The sequence below is a fragment of the Idiotropiscis lumnitzeri genome, chromosome 7, assembly GCF_059441095.1.
Source record: "Idiotropiscis lumnitzeri isolate Australia: NSW breed Sydney's pygmy pipehorse chromosome 7, RoL_Ilum_1.0, whole genome shotgun sequence".
NCBI lineage: Eukaryota > Metazoa > Chordata > Actinopteri > Syngnathiformes > Syngnathidae > Idiotropiscis > Idiotropiscis lumnitzeri.
In genome coordinates this window covers 9,581,470-9,608,462 of record NC_142397.1, presented here as the reverse complement: position 1 = coordinate 9,608,462, position 26,993 = coordinate 9,581,470, and the positions used below count along the sequence as shown (strand labels likewise).

Below are 26,993 nucleotides of genomic sequence, written 5' to 3'. Positions count from 1 at the left end.
AGGCTGTCATTAATCCGAAAATTAATAATATATCCCTCACAAATATGATACTCGACAACAGTAGCATCCAGGTGACGTCGTTTAGCTGCAGTGGATGCTGGGAAAAAATAGGATCAGGTAAGCCATTCCAGTCACAAACCATGGGGAGAAACACAGGAAGTTAGCGGCTTTGGCCTCCACAGTAAGACATTTAACTTGTTTTTTTGTATTGGCATTGGTCATTTTCCGGGTTTATTTACTATCATTCATATGACACATAATTGCTTTAAAGTGTGTACTTAATAAAGTGAAATATTTTAACTACGGCGCTATTTTCCTGTGTTGTGGCGTGCCGTCATTTTTTTTACTTTTTGACGTCATATTCGTAAGCGGAAGTCGGTGCCAGCTGGTGTTAGCACGACTGTTGCTAGTGTCTGTCCGATGACAGCGAGTCGAGGAGGCAGCAGGTGGATCATTTACACTTTTATTAGTTTTTAAAACCAACAAGCTCCTCAGCATCACATAAAGCGGGCAAAAATGTCGCTCAAATCATAAATAATATTGACCTCTATGTAAAAACAGCACCCGCTCGCAGGGCACAAAGCAGACAAGATCCCGACGGAGTGTAGACTTAGCAGGTAGGCTAAAAATAACTTTTAGTGGGAGTGGAAATGAAGCTGTGTCTTTGTGTTTGTTTACTGATGCTGTGAGCTCGCAAATGTTAACATATGTTGCATACTCTGCTCCAAACTTCACTTTGTTTGGCCCATAAACGACTCGAAGTGTCCAGGTTGGGAGATTTGTGTGAGAATTATAATTATTATTTGCGGGCCTGTTGCACGTAGCGTGTAAGGGATAATAAAAGAACCTTTTTTTATTTTTATGTTTGTGTGTCTGTGCGTGTGTATGCGTCTTTTTTATTTAAACCGTAATGTAATATTAACATTAAGGATACAAATCTAATAATGTCAAAACGTGTTTCACGTTTTTGTATTGAAAATAAGGTATCAGCATAAAAAAACGTTTTTAACGTTTCTTACTATTTTAAAAATACTTATTTATTAGAATAGTACTTGTGTTGTTACAAACTTATTTTCATTTAGAAAATAGTGTGAATTATTCAGCAGTAAACACTTTCATTTAAAACATTTAATCTACATTTTCCAAAATAATAAAAAGTATTTTTTATTTACCAAAACTGTTCAGAAGATGAAGAAATAGTGTGATTTTTGTTTTTAAAAAAATATTCAGAAACTAGGAAATTTTCTTTTTTTTTAATATCAAAATCGTTCAACATTTACTTGAAATAATGAAAAAGAGTGTATCTTCTTATAGTCAACAGTTTCAGCTTTTTTTCTCCATACAATCAAGTGATTATCGTGTCAGTCTTTTTTACCCCAAATTTAATTTTTTCAAATGTTAATTATGAAAAATATTCTAAATCAGATAAACAGAATGTTGTCATTTTTAATTTTATGAATAAAACAAAATATATATTTTATAACATTAAAACATTTTGATAAAATGTTATGAAAATTAACATGACATCTTGCAGCATTTCTTTTTTATTTTAATTTAAAAAAATTGTCATCTGCAGTACAGTAGTACAACTTTTCCAAGTAAAGAAATTAGCAAGGTGTATATAGTACGCAGAACCTTTTTGTTGGACTATTCATTGACGTTTGGACAGCATTTCTATGACCTGGTACTATTATTGCAGCTCAACAATGACAATAAATATGTTCACAGTCTGCCAAGAAATATTCAATTGAAAACACAGTTTATTGTTTTTGTTGATTGTGTTCATGGTATTTTCTTTTTGTAGCGTGCGACGTTGTGTGGCCATGTTGTCGGCGGAGGAGATCCTGTGCGACACGCAGCAAGTGATCGCCGGGCTGGAGGCGCTCCGAGGAGAGAATCGCAGCCTGCTGGAGAGCTTGCAGGGCGCAGCCCAGAGCCCCGAAATGGCGATCGAGAGCGGCGGCAGCGTGGAATGCGAGAAGAGCGGGATCATACGACAGTCACTGGAGAGGATCGAGCTGGGACTCAGCGAAGCGCAGGTTTCGTCCTAGCGATTTCCGAGGGGGGGAACATAGACAGAACAGAGAGAACCACAAGGTGCAACAATACTTTGCGGTACTTTGTGTGTTGTGCCATCAGGTGATGATGGCGCTGTCGGCTCATTTGGGTTCTCTGGAGGCTGAGAAGCAGAAGCTGCGAGCTCAGGTGAGACGGGAGAGCGCAGAAGCGAGAAGGAGGAAGAACAGAAGGAGGGTGATCCTTTTCGTTTTGGGTGTCCATTTCAGGTGCGTCGCCTGTGCCAGGAGAACCAGTGGCTGCGTGACGAGCTGGCGGGCGCCCAGCAGCGTCTGCAGGAGCGCGAGCAGGACGTGGTGACGCTGGAGGAACACAATAAGCATTTGCAGTTCATGGCCTCCATGCGCAAGTATGACCAGGAGGAGGCGCCGCCGGTGGTGAGACAGCACGCGAGCCACACTTATTATTCGCTCGCATGATGGAAACATTGACTGAAAAAGTGGGACCACATTTAAGATAGTTGATTGGATTGCTGGGGAAAACAAACAAAGTTTCACGGTTTCTTTTCTTCTTACAACAGCAAACCAATGGACAGAGACGCGTCCTTATTTGTATTTTTTTTCCCTCCCCAATGTTTTTGCTTCACCTGATATTTTTGTATTGTTTGTTATTTTTTTTTACAAAGTATTTTGGGGACTTTTCAATACTTTTGAATTTTTCATCAATTTTATTTAATATTTGCCCATTTGTGATATTTTTGTATTTTTTGTCTAATATTTCCAGGATGACAAGAACACACCTTCCAACAAAGAGTCTTTGGATGACCTTTTCCCTGGCGAGGATGAGGAGTCATCACAAAGTAACACAGACAAATGCAGAATAAACCGAATAATATAAATGTCTTGAATATGTATGCATGTTGTGCGTGTCAGTGTCGGCGTTGCAACACCACCACAGTAGCGCGGCAGCGGCAGCCCAGCAAGGAGGCTACGAAATTCCCGCTCGCCTCCGGACGCTCCATAACCTCGTCATCCAGTACGCCTCGCAGGGACGGTACGAGGTCGCCGTGCCACTTTGTAAACAGGTGATTGCTGCCTGCTGCTGACGTGTCGCAAATTGCACGGGATTCTGAAATCATGTAACTGAAACTTGAAACACTCCACAGGCTTTAGAAGACTTGGAGAAGTCGTCGGGCCACACCCACCCTGACGTGGCCACCATGTTGAACATTTTGGCACTGGTGTACAGGTGAGGCCAGTTTCTATGGCAACACAAAATCCCTCAATCCACTTGAACACCACACGTCACTTAAATGTGAATCCCGACTTTTTTTACTGACTCCTCATGAAGACTTTTTGCGCCTGAAATTAATTATGTGTTACAAAAATACATCTATTTTGACAATTTGTCTTTTGGGATTTTTTTGGGGATAGAGACCAAAACAAATACAAAGAAGCCGCCAACCTGCTAAATGACGCGCTGGCCATCAGGGAGAAAACGCTGGGAGTGGACCACCCAGCGGTAAGTTGGACACAAACTCACACATCATGTAGCATCTTCTGACATCCGCTTTTTGTGTGTGCGCGCATGCGGTTGTGTGTGTTTGTAGGTGGCGGCCACACTCAACAACCTGGCTGTGCTTTACGGGAAACGAGGCAAATACACAGAAGCCGAGCCGCTTTGCAAACGAGCACTGCAGATCCGAGAAAAGGTGAGAGAAAAGTTAAGCTTAAGCATTACTAAAAAAAAAAAAGTCCTAAAAAGGAATGTCACCATTTGCAGCGTAGTATTCGGACTACAACGCACCTGATTAAAAGCTGCAGCAACTAAATTTAGCTATAAACACACCTTTGTACATAGATTGGGACATTGAATGAGACCTTTGGAAATTAAGAGTCGTCCAGAATGTACGCTAAATACAGTTTATAATTTAAATTTTTCATCTAATATTTTTGGGGGGTTAATATTTTAGGGTTTTCAGTCTAGTTATTTTACTCTTCACTCACATCTTTTCATCAATTTTCATTTAAACGTTTTTGTATGTTCTTGCTAGCCATTTTGAATTTTCTCATAATAGATTTGTCTTATTTTCAAATATTTCAGGATGAAGATTACTTCAATTTTCCAATATTTACTTTCCCCAAACACTGTTTCTTTTTCACCTAAGAGTTATAAATTTAATTTTGCATTCAATATTTTAAAACTTTTTACGCTAATAATTTTGTATTTTCAAGTTGATATTTTGTTTTGACTTTGTAATATTTAAAATTACCCCAGTTAGTTGTCCATTTTTTTCAGTGTAATATTTTTGAAAAGTTTCTAGAATTTTTATACGTTTTGTCAATTGTTTTCAGGAGTTTATTTCACATATTGTTTACTAATATGTTGGTGTTTTATTATTATTATTTGTTCATTCTTCTTATTTAGTGTAAGCCGTGCAAAAATACTTTTTTTGTGGAAAATAAATGAACTGTAAAGAATGGCTGATATGATGCGTTAATGACCCCAATCGTACCTTGCATGGTTTGCCAGGTGCTGGGCACGGAGCACCCCGATGTGGCCAAGCAGCTGAACAACTTGGCGCTGCTATGTCAGAACCAGGGCAAGTACCAAGAGGTGGAGCGCTACTACGAGCGAGCGTTGCACATCTACCAGAGCAAGCTAGGACCCGACGATGCCAATGTGGCCAAGACTAAAAACAACCTGGTGAGCCCGAGGCCATGACGTCATGCGATCGCAGCACCTCATCTTTCTCTTCTTGCTGTTAGGCCTCCTGTTACCTCAAGCAGGGGAAGTACCGCCAAGCGGAAGCGCTCTACAAGGAGATTCTCACCAGAGCGCACGAGAAGGAGTTTGGATCTGTGGAAGGTAAGCGAAAATGTTACCATGACCATCAGCATAGAAAATTCTCCTCAGGTGAAAGAAACATTTTTTTTTTTTTTTTTTTAAATCTGCTTGGTCTTTCTATTCATTTTGTCTCCAATACTTTTTTATATTCTGTATTTGGTTTTTCTCAAATGTTTTTTTTTTTGTCTCAAATATATTTGGAAAAATTTCAATATAATATTTTGTAGTATGAGCGGCACGGTGAATGACTGGTTTGCACGTCCGCCTCACAGTTCATAAGTGCGATGTTTGATTCAGCCTCTGTTTGCATGCGTGGTTTTTGCATGTTAGGTTAATTGAACATTCCAAATTGTCCCTAGGTGTGATTGTGAGTGTGGATGGTTGTTTGTCATTGTGTGCCCTGCGATTGGCTGGCAACCTGTTCAAGGTGTGCCCCGCCTACTGCCCAAAGATTGCTGGGATAGGCTTCGGCATGCCCGCGACCCTTGTGAGGAGAAGCAGAACTGATAATGGATGGCTAATATTTTGCGGTACCGTCTAATGTATTGTTTTCTCTTTGTAATCTACGGATCGTTGTTGTAACATCCTACATTTTCTTCATCCTCTTCTGTCATCCAGGCGACTCTCGGCCCAGTTGGACGGGCGGCAGTGACCAATCCGGGCAACAGGACGGCTCGCTACGGCGAAGTGGCTCCTTCACCAAGCTGCGAGAGTCCATACGGCGAAGCAGCGAGAAGCTGGTGCGCAAACTCAAGGGCGTCGACGTGGAGGAAGCCACACCGAGGAATGCAGGGTAAAGTAATGCTTGCGGTTTCGGACGTGGTGAAACTAAATTCAAATTAAGTGTTGAAGCTTATCGTGTGACTTGCGTGTTTTCAGGATGAAAAGGGCCAACTCACTCAACATGCTCAATGTCAGCGGTGGAGAAAGTCAGGACGGCGGCCAGGTGAGCAAATGCCGACCCAAACGGGAAGTTGTTGACACAAGCTTTGATGGCTTTTTGTGTCTTGCTTTTGTGGCTCAGGCACGCTGCCTGATGGACCATCGAGGACTCAGCTCCAGTACGCAGAGCCTAAACAGGCGAGGATCACTCGGGTCCAGTTAACCGTCACATACGCACACTTTTAAGCTCCTTTTTATCCCCCCATTTTGCTGTTCTTTATAAATATCACAAAATGGGCCACATTGCACTTTCAGAGGCTGCATCAGAGTCGTAACAGACAAAAATTCTTGAAAGGCGGGACGACACTGTTGTCCTGCTCATCTTTTTTCATGCCACTTCATTAATTTATCTGAATGCGCGTTGATGTGGAAAGAACACAATTAGCCGTTTTGCTTGACTCTGCTGAATGTTTTCTGTTATGACTCAGATGCATGAATGACAAAAAACAACGTCTTTTGACTTTGTTTACACGCGACGTCGTTTTAGAGCTTCAAAAGACAAACGTAAGAGAATGGACTCCGATGACATGTAGAGTAAAAAAAAACAAAAAAAAAAACAGCTATGATGGACCACACTTATGTTATTGAATCCAGTTGTGCTTCTACATATAGGACAAGCTAAATCTATTTAAGCATCTACATCGCCAACTACTGGCCGGACATGCGTGTTACACTGTCGGTGGGTATCATTTCGCATTTTGACAAACACATTCCAGTTCGTGATTTTTTTTTTTTCGTAATGATTAATCTCCGCCTCAATATGAACTTACATTTTAGACATTTCCGAGAAAAAGTTTGACATTCCAACGATTTAAGTCGAATTCGTTTTTGCCTTTAAATAAATCTGTATTTTCATAATTTATCATCTCCTACATGCTTTGTTTACATGGGACGGTTGTGTTCCTCCCACACTACTGATGGAACTGACTTTTATTTAACTCTTAGAAGCGTATTGCACATTTTAAACTGCAGCAAATCAAGAAATGACCCTAAATAAACAAAATATTTCATGTCAGCTGCATTGGAAGTGGAACTCCTAAGACTATTTCAGTGTGGCGTGATAAAACCTGTCATGCCGCAGGTTTTTTAAAACTATTTATATATTGACACTAACCTTTCTACTCTCATTGAAAACTTGAGTTTTCACTCATTTTGGCTTTTTTACTTGCTGTATTGCTTTTACAATCTTGTGGATATTGCTGTGGTGGAAAATGTCACATTGGTTCACATAGAAACAATGTTACAAAGATTTCTATAGATGCTTATTCTTGATTATAGTCAACATGAATGCTTTTATTGGAATATCTTGATGGGAAATTTAAATAAAGGTTGACATGTTTTTGTGTTTGTGGAGTTATTTGGTTTCATTTTTAATAAATGCACGCCATCCATAAGGTGCCTTTGAAAGCCCATTTCATTACCTGAAAATAGGTGGACTACCGAACTTGCTATCCAGTGTATTAAATAGGTGAAATGCATGTATATTGCACAAGCTCCCACCATTTTTTATAAATGAATGAAAATGACCTACAAAAATGTGAGTGTGCTGACAATGACAGGTTGGACTTTTTTTGGGGTAATGTGGCACTTCACTCAGCAACTTGAAGTGAGCAAACTGAACTGTAGAACAAATATTTCAAATTTCTTGTGTTTTTTTTACATTAAGAAATATTTCACAATGACAAGAATGGACATTTTAAACTTGACAACATTCACTACAAATAAATGCAAATTACAAAGTGTAAATATTTACTACACAACTAGCCACTGTTTCATCCTCCATTGAAGACATAATTTTGTTCATAATTTCACTGAAAACATCTTAAAGCAAGTTAATAATGACAGCGTAGACAACTTTCAGGAATATTCACTGACTATGAACAAAACTATGTGATCAAAATGACTTGTTTAATCAAATAATGCAAAAGCGAAATTGTAGTTAGTAGTGTGTTCTGGGGAGAATAAAAATGTTGCCATCATACTGGGGTGCATGCAAATATTTGGCCTCCTGCAATAACACCTCAGAGTTTCGTTCTTCTGCTACATTTTCCACGAGTGATTCGGAACTGACCCAGCTATAATTAGAAAAAGACTAAATGACAAGACACATAAAATGTTAAATAAACAGTTAAAGTACAAAAATGTCTGTACAACAGACAGTCTGCAGAGTGATTTTCCACTCATGTGTTGTCACTGCGTTAGACTAACAACATTATTCTGATTATTAAGAGGACTTTTAGCTCTGATGAGCCATCTGAGCGATCTTCTTCAGCATGTCCTCTGACTGCAGCTGCTCCAGTGTCAGAAGTGACAGCCCCAGCTGGTCCTCCTGTACACCGGGGGTGTGACACAGGGCACAGAATGGTTAGCGACATCATGCGTCTTAAGTACCAGTAGCGCTAAAATAACCGATACTTTTCTTGTCTGCCTAGCGAGAAATACTCAAGTTAACAATTATTTATTACTTATTTTTTGTTAGACTTTGTATGGCACATTGCATTTAATGTTAGCTTTAAGATAGTCAATATTCGTTAGATCAAATGAGGTACATTTGAACATTTTTGTGTTTAATAAACAATGCTTAATTAGTTTTATGTGTCACGGTTACAGTGAACTTTAACTGAGAGTGACAAATATATTAAAGCAAGCATACTTTGCCACTTATTTGGAGGACTGAATTAGTGACCGTGAGAACAGATGCTAAGCAATATTGTTTTAATCATAGTAAATGTGTTAAAAGTGTGTGGGACGGGAACAAATTAAAAAATTCTTTATGGCCTCTATATGGTGGATTTTCTGCTATTGCGGGTGGAGATAGGGCTGATTGATTTATCGCTGAGGGACTAGAATCGCAATCTCAGACAAAATTTTGAGATGGTCAAAACTGCGTTTTCTTTCTTTTTTTTGTTCAAGGGCTCTTGTGCCCCACGCTCAGGAAGCAGGTCACACTAACCAGCAATTGAATGGATTAAAAAAAAAAAAAGCGTCCTATGAAACGTAAAAAATTTTGGGGTTTGAAAAAAAGCATTTTCATATACACAATTACACTTCATGACAAGTCGTTTTTAAAAACTTGAGAAACACCTGCCTCCCCCACAAAACCTTGCGAGTGTCCTTGCATTATTACAGTAATAAGTTTTCTTCTCATTTCTAATGGTATAATGGCATTTTCTGTCATGTTTGTAAATGCCACTGTATATTGTGAAGAAAATCGCATATCAAATCGAAATCGCAACATCTGTCAGAACAATCGCAATAAAATTTTTTCCTAAGATTGTTCAGCCCTAGCATATGTATAAACGGGTGTTTACAGAAGTTTATGTTTGAGTTGGGTTGAGTTGGACCTGTCTGAAGGGCTGAGCCATCTGTCTGAGGAAATGCTTGGACAGTTGAATCGTCTCATCTACAGTGAGGTTGAGGCTGCCGTCGTTAATGTGCTCCTGGATCCAGCGAGGGAGCTTCCCGCGCTTGTCCGCTCGGGCGTAACGCTGCCGTAGGAAGAAGGAGGTCATCACAAAAGTGCAAGGAGAAAATGGACACAGTAGCTACTTACTTTGACGACATTCTAGGAAAACAATTTTCTCCTGATCATGTGACATTTTTTTAAGGTCACTTGTTGCCAGGCAGAATATGCACCGAAAGAGCCAATTTCAACAAATGCACAGTATACGCGTTCAATTTCAATTAAAAGACGACTGTATCACACAGCGAAGAAAGGACAGGAAAAGCAAGTTGCGAAAATTACTCTGAAAGCAACTAATGAGACAGTGTTTGATTACATTTTAACAGTAGTCACAGATTCAGACCCCCGCCCCCAGAAAAAAAAATATTTTATTATTGCAAAACACAATGCAGTCATTTTGTAATTCCTGAAAAGGTTACTACTCCACCCCAAATATGAATGTTGCTGAGGGACTATTCTTGTATATTTGTCAAGACAATTCAATCTGCTGAAAGGGGCGGGGCACTGCACCATTAGCCGCTAATGAAAGTTGGTCGGAGGACATCAAACTAATCAGCATGATCTCAACGAGCTCAAAATTAATCCAATCGGTGTCTTTGTTTTGAGGGTTAGAGCAGTAATCCAATATTGACAACAATGACCCCGATGCCACTGAACACAAACAAAACACCAAATTACCTTGTCAGCAAAAATCATAAGTCCATAGTCCGTCTTTCCTCGGATGGCTCGGCCGACGCACTGCGCGGCGTGTCGCATGGCGTCAAAGGTGAGAAAGTCGTTCTCTCTGATCTGGAACTGATCCCGCAGGTACTCCAGACGGGCCTGGCAGACAGCCACGTCATGTAAATATATATTAAGTGTCAACACAGGACAAAGGCAAGGAGGATGGACGTTAACCTTGAGGATGCGGCTCTGTGTGTAAACGTACGGAACGCCAAACATGATGACGGCTCGGCCAAAGTGGTGCACTGATCACAAATAAATAAATAAATAAATGAAATTAGTGAAATAACAGTTATAGAATGTTTTCCATTGAATTAATTTGCATATTTTCATGATGTTACGAAAAAGAAAATTACCCCAAAAATATACGTATAATTTTGTTTTGGGGAAAAAAACATTCAAATGATTATCAAGTTCACATTGTTTTCCTTACTTTTACTCTCACAAAATATGACTTCATTTTGAAAGAATAAAACTTGCTTTCTGAAAAGAAACAATTTTGTTTCTTGGAAGAAAGAAAGTAGAGCCATTCTTATAAGACTGCAACTTTAAAAAATTATGTTGTTTCTTATAGTTTTTTTAACACAGAAAAATCCCTAAAAAATTATTTGCCCCCCCCCCCAAAAAAAATTCTAATTTTAGTTTAAAAAAAAAAAAAAAAGCAACACTATGACCACCCATTTTTCCCCACATTTACCGAAATCGATCCCTTCCGACACTTTCCCTCGCGCCACCGACAGCAGGATGGCTCCTCTGCCATTCTCACACGCCTGTAAAGAGAAAGAGAGAAGAGCGGGAAGAAGTTGAGAGGCGAAGCCACTTAAACGCCCGACCAGGATGTGGACATCACCTCCTGGTACTTCTCCAGCGCCATGCTGGTCTCTGCAGCATCCTGCGTCTCGATGAAGATCAACTTGTTTTTCTGAATATTCTCCAGAATTCCCTGGAAGCCACCCAAAGACAGAACATGGCTCATTAGTTACTACGTTAGCGCGATACTAATGGAGAGCTTGCGAGTGAACAAAATGCTGACCTGCTCATACCAGGACGCCACGATGTTCTCCATGTAGACGTAGCTGGTGAAAAATGCAACGATGCCGTCAGGTACCACAGCGGACAGCTCCAGGAGCAGGTTGCCATAGTTACGGATCACAGCTGGAAAGAAAAAAAAAATTTAATTTGTGTTTTCCTGCATGTGAAATTTGGAGATTGAAATTTTCTTAAAGGTGACAATGGCACGACTCAAGACAATGTTCAAATATTGTTTAAAAAGGTCACATTTCGCCAAGTTGAAGTTAATTAATTTTGCAATTTAATTGTACACATACACACTTTTTTATGCTTAATCTAATCACAGTGTATTTCTGCATTTGTGTTTGTATTTCAGTATAATATATAATTGAAGTACATGCCCCAATTCGACCCAGTAAAAATGCTGTTACTTTTTCCAAGTTGTTGGATGTCTTTTCTTTTTTTTTTTTTTTAAACCCACCGAAATCCTCTCTGGTTTCAAACTTGGAGCTCAGAGCGACCTGGTCATTTCCTCGCCCGACAATCTGGAAAAATAAGAAGACGAAATTCTGAAACGAGTCAGGATGACAAAAATGACATCAGAGGCCAAAAGCTGTAGCCTCAATTGCGACACAACGCATGCGCAAAATGCAACTTTGTGGCCACAAAATAAGAGTAATAAAAAAAAGGCTTGGATAAGATGGCGGACACACACCAGCGGGCAGAGGCAGGTTCGCGCCAGCGTCATGGTGAAAGAGGCCATGGTGACAGGCCGGAAGTCCAGGATGCGAGGGTAAATATCCAGCGGGGACAACGTCTGGCCAGGACAAACATGGGAGATTGTGATGGAAAGTTGAGGCCGGGGCAAAACCGGAATGCCGAGGCCGGCAGACTTACCCCTGACGTGATGACGACCGACTGGAACCTTTGAAAAACGGGTTTGATGGCGATGGACGGGTCCATGCAGCTGAGAAAAGAACAGATGAGTAAGAGATCATGAAATATGTTTTAAAATATTTTTTTTCAACAAAACCCTCCCAAATTATTTCATTCCTTTAGAAAATATATTATAAATTCATTCCGGTCAAAGTAAAAAAAATAAATAAACACTTTCCCTCTAAAATTAAACTTTGGAGCACAAAAAAATTTATAAATATTTTCCTTGAAAAAAAATACTTTTTTTTTTTAATTCTCTAATATATTTTTTTCTCTAAAATGTAAACATTTTCAGAATTTTTGTTCTCTAAAAGACAAACTAAATCTGTAAAACCCGAAATGTTTCTCTCAAAAAAGTTTTTCCCCGCCAAATATCTGATTAAAAGTAAAACAGGCCCAAATATCTTATCTACAAAACCCTCAAAATGACCTTTAATTTGAGGAGGGACTCAAATCTTTCACAGTTTTAGTTCCGGGTGATACAATTCCCCTCAAGTCCTGCAGGTGGCAGTAAAACAAAACTGCAAAGCCACTTACCTGAAGTGCAACACAGGGTTGGCGATGGTGGGCGTTCTGTCTTCAAAGGGCTCAATGATGATGGTGAAACCTTTGAGGAGAAACATTTAAAAGATTTAGTGATTAAATGGAGGCAGTTTGGAATCAAAAACAAGGAACTTTGGACTAAAAAAAAGGGCGCAATAGTGGAACTTTTAAAACAAAATGGGGGCTCGATACAAAACTCCATCGGTTTTGTCTGTTTCATTCTAAAATTGTGTCAGTTTTTACTAAAAAGTGCCTTTCACCAGTGTGAAGGTTTGAATCAAAACAGAAGCCCTTCAGGAGTCCATCGTTGAGCGCACCTTGACTGTAAGTGCTGACCAGCGTGGCAAAGTTGGAGATGAGTGTGACAGCGGAGAAGTCAGCGATGTCCGTGATCTCCAGCGTCCGTAACAGCGACTGCAGACGCTCGGCGCAAAACCTGCAAGACGCCGGTTGTCCAATCGCGGGTGAGGCGGCATGTCACATGTCACAGGAGGAATAAGAGATGGCGGCGGTAGGGACCTGAGAGGCTTGCGGTCGATGCAGACTTTGTCAAAGATGTCTTTGAGGAACTGCGGGGCGCTCTCCTGGACCACGTGCTGCACCCTCAGGCGGGACTTCAAGTACTCCATGAAGCGCCTCAGGAAACCCACAAAGTGCTCAGCGGTGCGGATGGTGCCCGGAATGGCCTCTGCGAAAATCATCCAACCAATCGGTCAATTGTAAAATGATTCATGTCAGGGGTGTTTATTTACCTTTTAGGATCTCGTCCGGCAGCACGGGATTGGCGAGGTAGACGTCTGTCTCCCGCGCCACGTTGGCTTCCTTCAAGCCTTCCACCAGGCGTCGATATTCCTCCTTCAGTTTGGCAGCGTCAGTCTCTTTGATCCTGTCAAAGGCATGAAGCTGGACCCTGAACTCCAAAAGTGCGATCTCACCATAAGCACTTGGAACTCTTAGTTCCCCCTCGAACTAAAGATATATCAGACACCTACTTACTTGTGTATGGTGTTCTGCAGCGTATCCACATTACCCTGGCATCGATCTAGCGTCCGCCTGGTAATGTTGACGCTCATGGAGTCGATGCACACATTGTCTGCCGAGGACGGGAAACACTCCGTAAGTCATGAGCGCAATTTCAGCTGTACGCAGAACAGAGCAAGGCGAGACTCACCGATGTTGTGCGCCTCGTCAAAGACCACCACAGACTGCTTGGCCAGCTCCTTGGACACCAAGTCTGCTATCTTCGGGTCCAACAGGTAGTGGTAGCTGTACACCACGATGTTGGCGTGCAGGATCTGGCCACAACACCACAAACATGGATGTTATTGTGACCTCCATCAAGCTACTTATGTTTCCATGCCCTGTGCCTCATGACACCTGACTAGACGCTACTGGAGGTACCAAAAACCAAGCAGAGGTTCAGAGAGGATCAAGCTTCTCCATTGCCGAGCCCTCTGTTTGAAACGAACGCCCACGAAAAGTTTGGAAACCCTAAAACTCGCATCGCATATGTTTCCACTTCTTGTTTGTACCGAGTAGCGCGCCAGGTAGTATGGACACCATCCTTTCCTGCGGCCAAAGTCCTTCAGGTCATCCAGGTTGTAGATGCCGGCAGGAAGCGGCACCTGCCGGCCCACCGCGTCAAACTCCTGCTGGGCACAACGGAGAACTTTGTTCAGATCTCGTCACGCAGGAAGTGGACTTAGGTGAGGGTGGGTTCACCTCGTAGAAACGACAGACGGGCTGGTTGGGGTTACTGTGACGTTGCGCACGAATGTACGACGCCGTCAGACTGTGACACTTGCTGTCCACCTCCTTGCCAAAGCGCAGGCTGCTCACCTGCAACAGCAATATAGAAAGGAATTTGTAATTTAATGACATTCTTTATCGACTCATATTGATGTCAATGTGTTTTGTACAATTAATGACAAGAGAAACAGCTAAGGTTCTCTTCTCAATTCGTCATTACTGTGCATCAGTGCATTATATATTTCGATTACTTGAAGAAGTGCCTTCAAATTGGCTGACACGATTCAGGGTATTATCACACATCTTAGTTCTTGCCGGCTCACCTCCGGGTGGACGCAGAGGTTCTTGCGGGAGGAGAGTGCAAGAGCCAGGAAGTTGTTTCTTTCACCAGTCTCCTTGGAATAAAACTCAATCAGCTTCCTCAGCTCCTCCACCACCTAGATGCACAAAATCAAAAAATGTGAGTCAGAAGGGTTACGTCTTCTACAATATGGGTGCATCTTGACGGGGCTCATTTGAGTCACCTTCTCAATTTCTGGGACCGTTCTGGAGCAGTAGATGAGCTTGGTGACTTCCAGAGGGAAAGCCTGAGGAAAAAAAGGTAGAAGCTCTTAGGCGAGGAACTGAACCGGAACATAAACACTGGACGAAACTCACCCTCTGGTACGCAACAATGAGCGACAACAGTGAGATGGTCTTGCCGGTTCCTGACGGCATCTCCAGGACACCATGGCCCTGAAAGTAAGAGACGACGAACACTATTTTTTTGTTCAAATGCCAGTCTGACCATTGCTGCCCGAGAGAACAAAAGGGGCATTATTACAATGTAATTAATCCTCAGAGGGCGCTTGGGTTACAACAGCCCTGACATAGGAGGTTCTGTCAATGCCATACAAACTGCTTTGCATTGGCTTGCTTTTACATTTATCCATATGACTATTTAAACCCCCTCTACGATCTTATGACCAAAAGCCAGATAACAACTGTTGAAGTTCAATGTTTTTGGAAGAAATATTTCCCTTAGCTGACACTCTAGCATTCTTCTTCATGTCAGTGACAATTTTAGACTGCGTTCTTGGAGGTATCTTTACAGGACGGCCACTGTGCTGAAATGTATTTATGTATAGACAAAAACACTGTCTTGCCATGGACTGATGAACATTAATGGTTTTAGAGATGCTTTGGTGACATTCTCCATCTTAATGCAAGTTCATTCTTAACTGTAGGTATTCTGAGGTCTTTTATGTCAGGCATGATTCACATTGACCACACTTCTTATGAATGCCAAACTCAAAAACGTTTTTTTCTTGGGCATGGCAGCTTTAACCAACACCTCCACTACCTGGCTGACTCCTGTTTTTTTTCCAACCCACCTTGCTGACTGTTTACCTAGTGTCTCTAATTAAAACATGGCATCAATTCATCAACATAATAACGGTTACTTAAAATTTATTTAGGCTGTTTGACTACCATTGTGAGTTACACATATTACATATTGTATGACCAATTTCTGCAGAAAATCAAAAGGGAGTTCACAAACTTTTACTTGCCAGTTGCCACTGTACAATACATACATTTTAATAAATTGCCCCCAATGGTTACTGCTGAGGGTCCCTTGAAAGGGGCTACGGCATAGAGATTGTTATTAAATACTTATGTAGTTCTCCCACCTTTGCATCCAGCGTCCTCTTGAGCTCCAGCATGTACGAGTATTGTTCAGGATAGATGTAATCGTAGGGGAAATACACCAACAGACCGTCAATGTTGAGCCTGATATAATATGAAAAAGACATCAGCCAATAAAGTGCAACTATTCACGCTAGCTTGGCATGCTAACGCGAAGCTAAATAACGCGACTACTCAAGACATGGCAGTCACCTCTACAGGCGTTTAAGTAGAATAAGGTCAATGTTAGACACGCGGAATACTCACTTCATTGTTGCTAAAAGTGTCCTCTTTTCTGTCACTTTACCACTTCATTCATTTACAAGCTTTCATGGGCATGTATAGTGTGAGAGGAAAGCTGCATTCACACACGGCACCTTCCTCTTTTTCGCTTTGCTAAATAACGACGTAAAATTGATGTACTGCCACCTAGCGTTTCTTGGGACTAAATACAACAGCGAAAAATATCAATTCGTAATTAATCCCCTGTCAACATAAATTCCCAAGACTTTTAAGACAGCTACATCAAAATTAGGGCTAACAAAAATGTGTTTACTGACCCGGGTTTGTCATAGCTAAGAAATGTTATATGATAACTTATATCATCCATAAATATTGGAAGTTATTAATGATGAATGGGAAGCTTTAACTATGTAATCAAATTATTTACTTAATTGCATTTTCATTAGTTGAATTAAATGTTTATTTAATCAAACCATTTATTTTTCTATTTTATGGAATTTCTTATTTATGGGCCAAGGTTTTTTTTGTTTGTTTTTTTTTAAACCAGAATTTAATTTGTTTACAGACCATGAATGCAAATGTAATTATTACATAAAGTCTTCACTTTGCAAAGGATAGTGACACCAAAAAAAAACCATTGTGCCTCGTACAAATAAAATAGAACTTACTTTCATGGATGAAACATATTAAACTCTTTTGATTCACAATTGAAAGACTTTTATTGATACATTCACAGAAATGTACACAGCATGCACGACTTATGGAACATGAAACTAGTGTAATTATGTGTCACTTAACATTAGTTGGACAAGAACCACTCTAAATATGTTTTTGGTTGGAAAAAAAAGCAATCTATGTACGTAAAAGCATTTTTCCATTAGCTTCTGAAACACATAGCAAGTCGAAAAGACATATTATTGATGTGAATGGCCAATTTGGACAGAATATACATACAGTATAATAAAACACTGAAACAATTTTTGTTATGGCAGAGAATTGATGTTATTAAAGCAGACACATTGTTATGAGTAACTTTTGAATTGTTTGCATGAGGCAGGACTGCCACCTCAAAACAGCTAATGAAGAGTGTGTAAATCATTGTGCCAAAGACATGTTTATAAAACACCTGAAACGTGTTTTAAATTGTGGAAAAAATGTCTCGTAGAATGTAGGAAGTGTAAGTTAGGAATTTACGTGATTTTTGACGACTGGTGTTCACAGCTTCACATGAGATAAAATGACACGAATGGGTACTGAAGATGGCTTTAAGGCTCTTAAGGACCAGCCTGAGCCTGTCGCTACCCAGCAACAACAGCACATCTGCAAAATATTCACAGCGCTTCGTTTCAACACTTTATGTTATGACCTTATTCCAACTTTAAAAAATGTTGCATGGAAAAAAGTGAAGCAATATTCATTCACAGCGTTTCACTTTTTCCACATAGTTCATTTATTTTTGACAAAATTGAAAAAAAAAATACAAATAAACACATAGTGTGTACTTTTCACCTTGTCATTTTAGGGTGTTGGGTGTACATTTTAAGGAATAATACATTTAAACCACTTTGAAATAAGATCTGTAAGATAAAATGTGGAAACAGTTAAGCGCTGTAAATACTTTCAGGAAGAAAAGTCCGCTCTGTCATTTCAGTACAAGGCCTTGTTATGCATCTACGCATTCCATTTGCTCACAGCTCGCATCTGTGGTCAACGTCCTTGTAGCGGTCCATGATGCTCAGCACATCGTCCAGGATCGAGGGCCCCAGATCCAGGTCCAGGTCTGCCACAGAGTCCGATCGCAGGAAGAGTCCACAGGGTGAATCGCTGCGCAGGTCCTCGTTGCTTAGACCGGCGTCGGAGTCCAAACTGAGGCCTCGCCGCTCATCCAGAGGGCCGCAGCCGTCCGACCCCGACTCCTCCGACGACACCTCAGAGAAAGATCCGGACGAGGGGACCAGTCGGCGGAGGGAAGGCGACAAGGAGATGTCCCGACCGCCGTTCTCCGAGGGACGCCGCCCCTGCTGCTTATCGTGGACGTCCACAGGTTGTAGGTGGCACTGTTTGGCGCCATCCAGGTGCAGGCGTGGAGGTTTGGGCGGCGCTTGCTCGTGGGCGATGAAAACGGGCATGGAGATTGTGGACTTCAACAAGCCAGAAGACGAGTGCTGGTAGTGGAATCCGTTGTACGAGTAGTCCGAGGCAGCGGCCTCGTCCCCGAGCTGTCCGTCCACGCTATGCGAGCGGGCGTCACCGTTATGCGCCGGTAACATGTCCATTTTCCCCCTGAGGAAGCCCACATCCCCGAACATGTCACGCTCGCCTTGAGGCCCCACGTGGGCACTGTGGCGAACGTCGCCCAGCGGGGGGCTGATCATATCGCCAGACAGCACGTCACGCAGTTTGGCCTTCTTGCCTCTTTTGGGTGTGGTGGTCTTCAGGTACATGGGAGTTTTGGCGGGCATCCTGCGGGGCGACTCGCCGCCTCCGCCGGACACCTCGGACCACTCGGGCGTGCTCGGAAGCAATTGGAGACACCACCACGACGGCGTGCAAACGGTCCAGGAAGACGCTTCCACACCCAGGACGGCGCAAAGTGCTCTGAGAGATTTCTTTGTCTTCTTCTTGACTCTAAACAGAAAGACGATAATATTAGTAAACAATTTGACTTCTATTATTAATGTACAATTTATTAATGATAATTAAATTGGTTATAACAACAAAATTCAAAATTAGCATGATTTATTTTTAATTTTTTCATGCATAATGCATACAAATGTTGAAAATGTAATTTTTTTTACCTCATCTTCAAAAGAACTAGCTCAATGGTCTGTTATTAAAAATCAAATGCGGCCTCTGAGGCTCAAAGTTTTGCCCACCAAGCTAGATGGAGAAAATGGTTGCCTTTTACAACAGCACATCAGAGCAAGCATGCCAAGAATCTGTTAAGTGAGAGCTGTCAACATGTGACACCACAAGCTTGTAAAAAAAAACATTTTTTTAATGTAATTTCTTCATATTTTATACGTTCTTAGCTCATTCGATATATTCTTTAAATGTGTTTTTCAAATGTATTTAATCAATGGCATTTTTTTTAATGAATGTATTATTTTTTAATAGATCTCTATTAGTAGAATGATTCATTCAAAAGCAGCCTAGCGATAGTTTTCCTGAGTTAGCTAATGTTAATGGTTTGGCCAAGTTACAATCAGTCAGTGAGTTTTCAGTCGGTGTCGTCATGACGATGGCATGTGAAGCGCCTGTGAATGTTCACACTCATACACAGTTTTATCTGTTTTGTGTGTAACAGGATATAGAATTGTATTTAACTGTGCAGTCAGAAAGCCACACAGTATACGTTCACTGGCCACGTCATTCGGTACATAATAATAATCAGACTTTAGACAATTTGAGTAGGTATGCGAACGTCAAAGAATTATTTCATAGCATGTGTCAGTTTTGCTTCTGATTTGGCTTTTTGGGCCATATTTAAGAAGTAGTCGCCCAAAGGAAAAAGAAAAAGTGATGCTATATACAAAGCAGTAAGCGTTTTCGTTTTTGTTTTGAGAATGTTAAATAACATGAAATTGCATGAGAATTAAACTTTCGTCAAATTCATCATTCAAGTACAGACTAATTGCACCTTTTATCATCAACAGTGCTCAACTGCTTAACTTTTAAAAAAACTTTAATCGTAAGATTTTCTTCTGACTGTGTTCACAAACAAACAAGCATTCCACCACCTGGTGATGTCATCATCGTGACATCTGGTTCTGTTCTAAGCATCCTTTTTGGCGCCAAGACCATACAGCCACCCTCCCCCCTCTTTTTTTGTAGCTGTTGACTCACTTGTCATCCTTAACTTAATAAAATGCGCACACGTGAAGGACCATGCGAGGACACTAATTACACTCATTTTTTGTTGCTAGGTTTGACAACTCAGACTAACCTATAGCAACTTTCGATCCAAAAAACACTTGTCAAATAATTTGGCTACTTTTGAAATTTGTTTGGAAACGTTTTACTAGTATTACACGTTATTAATAAAGAAACAAACATGACTTTATTGTAAAAAGAGAATGGAAAGAAATAAATTAGTTTTATTAAGTATAATTACTGTACGTTGGGAGATGTCGAAAGACGCACCACCATCAGTGTGTGTGGTTCATGCTTATGCTTACATCTTAACTGTTATTTCCATGTTCTGGTAATTTACTGTTTACTTTCCAATTGTTGTTCCGGTTCAGTCCAAAACTCTCCTTTTCGGATCACGACTCTATTTTTTTTTATGTCCGCTAGCTCCAGAGCCGCTAGCAGCAAGTAACTCTTCAGGCTAGCAGAACGACAGACAATTAGGGTCGACTGACACCAAACAACCAAATTCCTGGTAGACACAAACCATACATCTGTTTACCAACTTGACTCAAGCAATACTACTGGCTCAGAGGGGAACAATAAAGTCGTAAGAACTGTGGCGCTTGATTGCTAGCTGCCACGATCACCTCAAATAGCATTCAGTCACTACTTTACATAGGAACGTCCCAATCCGATCACGTGACATTCAGTTGATCGGTGATCAGGTTTAAAAATATATATTTTTTTCATTTTCCGAAATAGTATGGATCACAAAGTGACCAGTGATCCAATGCTATGAATATATTGTCAAGTGGAACAATAATAAAAACGTTACGGTTTGTTTTTCTTTTTTTACATCGAGCCTCAAACGTAAACTCTCTTCCTCCGGGCTGCAGAAGAACGTAAATTGTGTTTTGAGCAACAGGGAGACATAAACGATGTGAAAATACTCAAGGTAAGCCAGAAGATACTTAAAAAATAGCTTACGTCTGCCTGCCTGTTATAAAACTGCCTCACTGAACGGCATCAAAGTAACAGACAGGGAAGCAATTATGAAACGTCCAAACGACGTAATTTAACGAGTTGAAATTTTTGGCCGAAAAGCAAGCCTATTCCCCATTCGTTGCATTTATTGAGTTGATAAATCAATAGTTGTAAATGAGAGAAGTATATATATATATATATATATATATATATATATATATATATATATATATATATATATATATATATATATATATATATATATATATATATATATATATGCGTGTGTGTGGATACGCCTAATGTTTACCACAGGTAAGAACTAAAGCCCCCCATCTAGCTCTCATGCACTCCTGCTGTTTGAGTGTGAGCGTGCGTGCTCCACTCACAGTCAATTGAGGGTGATGTCACGGGAGTAACTCACCGCGCTTCCCTCTTACGCAATAATAACGTCACAACCCGTCTCCTCCTCCTCACGTCTCCCGAGTGGCTCATCTCATCTGAGCTGTCATGCACGCTACATTTGTAGCTCTTGTTTATAGGCGTAAACTTGAAAACTTATATAAAACCACACTAGTCTTGTGGACCCCACCCCACTTTTCTGATGTCACCAGTATTTTTTATCCTCACCAACATTTTCACGTGCGTCCAAACGCGTCTCCGCCACAATAATGCAACAAAGACATTGATTTGTAGAGATGCGGACCACTTCCTGATCGCAAAGGGCGTGTCACAGTATGTTCACAGCTCAAACTGATGCATTTTATTGTTATTGTTGTTGTTGTTGTTATTCATGTTAACAATAATATTGAATTTATAATTGAAAAGCCCAATTTTCTTGACCAATGTGTGTGCGCGGCTGATATTTACCTACAAAGTGACGCGTGGTTCCAACACCATCTTCTTTTGTTTCATATTTTTATCCTCTTTTGTTGAAGCAAATGCTGTTTTCGTGGTGGTGGCGACAGAGTGCTCTTTCAAGCAAACCTCTTGACGACAGACTGTTGCTTGACACCCCTCCCATGGACCAGACAGATTTCTGTGGAGCGACCAAGAAGTGTTACGTTAAGGTGATGGAGACAAACACATCCTTTTAGGTTTTTTCAAAATAAAACAAAATCTTAATTTCCCATTGATTAAAACACTGCTTGGTCATTAAAAAAATGTAAGGTAGAAGATTAATATTAAGAATACTATGTATTTAACAATATCTAATAACTTATAAGAGCGTAATTCAACGGGTGCTTTTAATCTTATTTTACTTTGACCTTTAGGATAACTTGGTTTCCGGTGTGATTTTCTCGAACCTGATTAGCCAGAAAATGCTAATGAAAGCGCTGCCGTGTGGATTAAGAGGATTCGCGCGAGGTTATTTGATGAAATAGGTAAAGGTGCTAAGGCGCTATATAGGTGCTAATGTCTGTGAAGGGTTTAAAATAACCGCTTTGATCACAACCGGATATCTTTTGCGCGTGCGCGCGCGTGTGTTAATTAAGCATTTGTGGTTTAATTTGATTAGCCGCATGATTGTAAAAACTAAAAAATAACTGAATAAAAACCCACATATAGATCCAAACTGGTCCATCTGAATAATCACTTTGTCATTTTTGATATTTAAAAAAATATATAAGTGGGGAACCCAGATTTGCACCAAAGTATTTTGAATGGTTTTGTATAATCTTGCTGGACAGTAACACTGCATTTGTGTTTATATTGCTTTAATCATGAGCAGTCATTGGATGTCCACAGACTGCATATACCTGTACAAATCATGTTGACTCATTTATATACTATTTAATGCCTCACGCTTTAAGTGACTTTACTGTCTGATATTTAATTACTGCTTATGCACGTCTGGTTATACAATACAATTTGCATTTTGTTGCTTTGCTCTTTTGAACGTGTTGAATAAATATTATAATACAAATATTACTTGTGCTAATATGTAAAGCAAGAGTCACACACTCAGCTGTACCCTTATTAAGTGCGATGAGGAAGATGATGAAGATAATAATTACCGTTGACAGATGTGTGTTGTCAGCATTGTTTCTGCAAGCTTGCACAGTTTACAGTCCTGAGGGAACATGTAGGGAAAAATTAAACCCCGCCACACACACCTTAAAAAACGTGTGCTTTGTGCTTCAGTAGCATCTTTTGTGATGAAGCAGCATCGCAACACATTGCGACGTCACTGCATTGTACCTTCATAACATTGTAGCATGATAAGTGATAACAGCATAGTTCCACAATATTGCCACATTTTAACATTGTAACATCAAACAACAGTTTCACAACATTGTAACATCAAAGAATATTGTGGCATCACGTCGTCACAATATCACAACTTCATATTGCAAAATTATAGCACTGATTTTGTAATGCTGTTAAGTTGCGGTGGTAATTTTACGCATTTTCTTGCCTGAGTGTTTGGAAAGTGGAATGTGCAGAGAAGATACACATGAGGACTCTGCAACATGTGCTGACAGCTCTCACACACACAGGGGGTATGACATCACCTAAATAAATCAAAATGTAATCAGCGCGGCCCTCCACTCGGCCTCATGGCGAGGCTCCAGGCCCCCAGGTGTCACCACATGCTGAGACCCCCACACCAAAACCCCCTCCGGCCCAGACAAGAGGCCCCGTGTGAGGTCCACAACAGCGCAACACAGACGATCCCTTTCACACTGCCCATCAAGTTTTGTGGTGGTTTGTCCCGTGTGAAAGGTACCGATACAGATTGGGGGACATGACATGACGTGAAGTTGACGTTTGAATTTTTAGGCTTCTCACATACTATCAGTGGCATACAGGAATGAAATTCAGGAAGGCCAACTTTCACAAAATCAAAACTTAAAATATTAAGTCAAATTTTCCAAATTAAAATGTGATCTAAGATTGCTGCCTTGAAATTTTGAGTTCACCCAACTTTTTATTTTAGTACAGTGCCACTTGCAGCCTCTTTCACATTGCCCACCAAAGCCAACTTTTTCATGGGCCCTTTATCACATATGTAATATTACTGACAAAGTATCAAAAGCGAAATGCTGCCAGTAGTCCTTTTCAATGCCCATCAGATAGCATTTCGCATGCACAACACTTCAAGTATAATTTTGGCAACCTTCAGGATGTGCTGGAAGTTACGGGAACCCAAGGATGGCAAACAGGAAGTTGTCCATGTTCATGTACACTTTGTGAGTTGGCACTGTGTCAAGTTAACCCTCCTCCTTTTCTGACAAATCTCTCTTCTCCAGTTCTGTGCTATTACGCAACAAGTCGAACGGAACCTTCCCGGGAGTTCTAAGCGTCCTCATTTGATTGGATGAGAATGTAAACAGTCAGAACCTGGAGCAAGACTAAAATACAGCTGTGATATTGGAGTGACATCATAATGGGGAATTCTGGGAATCTGTGAGTGATACAACCCATGTGGATCCACTTTTCTGTGATTGCTGTCAGGAGGGGCCCCAAAATGAGAAGGTTCACTTTGCCAGTTAGCTGATCACTAACTGCAACATTCCCAACCAGGAATGAGGACGCACAAAATAAGGATGATGTCACCTCACTTCGGAAAAAGAGCGACACAGATCAAATTTGACACTTTGGAAAACGCGCCCTCCCAAAGCAGCTCACAAAATGTCAGTCGACATTCCAGTTTTACAAACACATATTAAGCCCTTTTCACATTGATCATGAAAGCAAACTTTTCATGTACAGTATTTATTAATACTTTATTAATCCAGGTGAGGCAATTGAGAACAAATTCTCATTTGCAATGCTCACCCGGTAGCAGACAGCAGAGTAAAACCACTCAGAACAAAAGCAACCAAACTGTCGAGTGTGACAGTTACATAATGTGTTACAATATATTACATCATAGCGACATGGTGAAAAAAAAGGTTACGGTTCTCTAACGTTTTAAATGATGGATTTTTGGATGGATCAGGTGAGTTTTTGTTTGTTGTTGCTGACTTTGTAAATTATGTGCGGAATTAATTATATCGCTGGAATTGACAGTGCAGGTGGTGGTGTGCATGGTGAACAGAGAGCAAAGATAGGGTGGGGTTCTCCCAATTAGTGATTTATACATGGACCTGGGTTTTATGTCATTCAAAGTGTGATATTTCCTGCTTTAAAAGTACCGATAAAGAATCTGTGTAGAAGCCAGCAAAATATGGATCAATACGGAAAAAGCTATGGTAAACAAACAGCTTGAAAGGGCAGTATAAAATGGACAAAAGGCGGCGAAAAAGCCAACTTCGGCAGGGTAGCGTGAAAGGAGAAGTCGACGTTCCACTTTGCATTTTTAATGTTAGAAGCACGCAAATTCGCGTTGACTTCAACAGTGCATTTTACAGCAATACCTATCAACACACAAGCGCAACAAAGACTAAGCCAAATTTGTTGTCCTGTGTGAACACAGAGATGCTGAAGGCGACTTTCAAGATCAAATGCAGAATGTCACATGTGGCCCCGTTCACACTGCCCATCAAAGCTGTCTTTTATACCCCGCCCCCCGCATGGTTCGGCACGCACTGGTGAATAAATGTCATATCTACGATTATACGCATTTTGAGTAAAGGTAGTGTTTGTGAAAGGAGCTCCACACTTCCCGACTTGTGGAATGACTTACAGAAAAGCATGATATCACAAATTCAGCACACAAGACGGGAAAAGAATCCCCGCTCTCTCCCTTCCGCCGCCCTTCAAAGTCTGATGGTCCCGCCCTTCATCCTTCATTCCCACAATCTGCCACCCCCCTCCTGTTCTCGATGCTCCGGGGTAGTGCGGAGGGTCAGGGCCCTCCAGTGACAAACATTCCGAAATAGACGAGGGGGAGGAAGACACAAGGGGAAGTGCCGACCACTCGGCGCAGTCTTTAAAGGGGATCAAGACCGGGTTAATGGTTAAAACTCAGCACTGTTTTAATGTGTGTGCGAGCTGGCAATCTTTGCAATTGGAAAACAAACAAATGTCACATGACTTTGGCTGTGTGTGTGTGTGTGTGTGTGTCATGACAATAACAAGTTCCTCGGAAGTGCAGGAGGGGCTTGAATCCCGCGTCAGCGTTAGTCGGGAACATTCCGAGCCGAGGTGGTTTCAAGTTGGTGCTTCACAACAGGAAGCGGAGATGTTGTTCTTGGACCAAAACACCCAACAGTTGTCTTTATAGTTTATTGCTTGCAAGAAAGAGGTGAGATTGTGCCTAGTAGACGCATAAATGCAGTAAACAAGTTCTTGTGACTAGCACAGCAGTTGTTGACACGCTTAAGACTAAATGGGAAAAGCTGTGAAAAAAGAGGCGATGAGGGGGTAGTGTGAAAGGGGCAGCAGACGGTGATCTTTCTCCAGTCTGCCTTGAATTCCCGTTCACAGCGGGAGATACATGATCCAGACTCACCTGCAATAGGTGAAAATCCTCAATATAGAAATGTCTTTTAACAATATTATGACTCCAACACACTTTGAGCAGCTCACTCTGTTGCACACAGATTTCCAAATAAGAGGCAAAGCACGCATGCAGTAATAAGTCGTTCCAGTTGAGCGTGATAAAATCAACTGAAAGTCAGTTGCTTCTGACAAATTTGTGTATCAAGTGGCAAAATCACTTTGAAATTCCTCTTTCCCGTTCAAAATGATTCAAAGGCCAGAGCTCACTGAAATTTAAGAGTACTGAGTAAATGTGGGCCGGATACCGCCTGACCTAAAACCTTCCTCTGACTTTTACGGGAAAGCTACAAGCAAGAAGACTAAACAGAATGACCCACGGAGGAGTTGGGGGGCGGGGGGGGGGGGGTTGAGGTGTGACAGGTTTCGGAGGGTTGGGGGGTCTTCAATGTATTGTGTAAGCACGGGGACAGTGGCGGCAAGAGCAAGGACGCCTTGGAGTGACTCATTAGATTGATTTTCTGAAAATGTGACAGAAGTACATTGTTCTTTCTTTTGGTGAACATATGGGTACAGTTTTACCCCCTGTGTGGGAACTTTCCAGTGACCTGATATTTACGACACACAAGGA

At 41.0% G+C, this 26,993-nt stretch overlaps 3 protein-coding genes across 5 annotated transcripts; 1 reads left to right on the top strand and 2 right to left on the bottom strand.

Moving 5' to 3' along the window:
* Nucleotides 1–380: 380 nt before the first annotated feature.
* Nucleotides 381–7,144, top strand: klc3 (kinesin light chain 3). Of its 2 annotated transcripts, none has more exons than XM_088300608.1 (14): nucleotides 381–617; nucleotides 1,805–2,039; nucleotides 2,140–2,205; nucleotides 2,286–2,453; nucleotides 2,800–2,875; nucleotides 2,949–3,100; nucleotides 3,182–3,264; nucleotides 3,450–3,537; nucleotides 3,626–3,727; nucleotides 4,549–4,722; nucleotides 4,785–4,884; nucleotides 5,482–5,656; nucleotides 5,743–5,809; nucleotides 5,888–7,144. In XM_088300608.1, the coding sequence occupies exons 2-14, from the start codon at nucleotides 1,824–1,826 to the stop codon at nucleotides 5,966–5,968; spliced, it is 1,548 nt and encodes a 515-aa protein (XP_088156734.1). In that variant the 5' UTR covers nucleotides 381–617; nucleotides 1,805–1,823; the 3' UTR covers nucleotides 5,969–7,144. The 2 variants fall into 2 exon arrangements, with proteins under 2 accessions (XP_088156734.1, XP_088156733.1); XM_088300607.1 differs by having other exon boundaries at nucleotides 391–446.
* Nucleotides 7,145–7,484: 340 nt separating this feature from the next.
* ercc2 (excision repair cross-complementation group 2) lies at nucleotides 7,485–16,299 on the bottom strand. The gene is made up of 23 exons (XM_088300606.1): nucleotides 16,163–16,299; nucleotides 15,901–16,000; nucleotides 14,888–14,965; nucleotides 14,755–14,817; nucleotides 14,554–14,667; nucleotides 14,204–14,320; nucleotides 14,014–14,130; nucleotides 13,653–13,776; nucleotides 13,478–13,574; nucleotides 13,234–13,367; nucleotides 13,001–13,169; nucleotides 12,799–12,917; nucleotides 12,476–12,545; nucleotides 11,900–11,969; nucleotides 11,718–11,819; nucleotides 11,484–11,547; nucleotides 11,025–11,146; nucleotides 10,842–10,934; nucleotides 10,689–10,761; nucleotides 10,166–10,236; nucleotides 9,947–10,090; nucleotides 9,150–9,293; nucleotides 7,485–8,134 (listed from the first exon to the last, which is right to left on the bottom strand). The coding sequence occupies exons 1-23, from the start codon at nucleotides 16,165–16,167 to the stop codon at nucleotides 8,042–8,044; spliced, it is 2,283 nt and encodes a 760-aa protein (XP_088156732.1). The 5' UTR covers nucleotides 16,168–16,299; the 3' UTR covers nucleotides 7,485–8,041.
* A 533-nt stretch (nucleotides 16,300–16,832) lies between these two features.
* LOC148333473 (cdc42 effector protein 2) lies at nucleotides 16,833–22,032 on the bottom strand. 2 transcript variants are annotated; one of them, XM_088299753.1, is made up of 2 exons: nucleotides 21,849–22,032; nucleotides 16,833–18,766 (listed from the first exon to the last, which is right to left on the bottom strand). In XM_088299753.1, exons 1-2 carry the CDS (start codon nucleotides 21,887–21,889, stop codon nucleotides 17,827–17,829), a joined length of 981 nt encoding a protein of 326 aa, XP_088155879.1. In that variant the 5' UTR covers nucleotides 21,890–22,032; the 3' UTR covers nucleotides 16,833–17,826. The 2 variants fall into 2 exon arrangements, with proteins under 2 accessions (XP_088155879.1, XP_088155880.1); XM_088299754.1 differs by having other exon boundaries at nucleotides 21,845–22,017.
* Nucleotides 22,033–26,993: the final 4,961 nt, after the last annotated feature.

Bases quoted from the DNA above. Each gene is read 5' to 3' on its own strand.
- ercc2 (XM_088300606.1), bottom strand. The intron at 14,668-14,754 runs GTGACTCAAATG...TTGTGCATCTAG, and splicing joins CGGTCCCAGAAATTGAGAAG to GTGGTGGAGGAGCTGAGGAA. The intron at 13,575-13,652 runs GTGAGTCTCGCC...CGTCCTCGGCAG, and splicing joins TGACGAGGCGCACAACATCG to ACAATGTGTGCATCGACTCC.
- klc3 (XM_088300607.1), top strand. From the start codon at position 421: ATGACAGCGAGTCGAGGAGGCAGCAG. The intron at 4,885-5,481 runs GTAAGCGAAAAT...TCTGTCATCCAG, and splicing joins GGAGTTTGGATCTGTGGAAG to GCGACTCTCGGCCCAGTTGG. The intron at 5,657-5,742 runs GTAAAGTAATGC...GCGTGTTTTCAG, and splicing joins GCCACACCGAGGAATGCAGG to GATGAAAAGGGCCAACTCAC.
- LOC148333473 (XM_088299753.1), bottom strand. From the start codon at position 21,889: ATGAAACAAAAGAAGATGGTGTTGGAACCACGCGTCACTTT. The intron at 18,767-21,848 runs GTAGGTAAATAT...CTTTCTGTTTAG, and splicing joins TTGGAACCACGCGTCACTTT to AGTCAAGAAGAAGACAAAGA.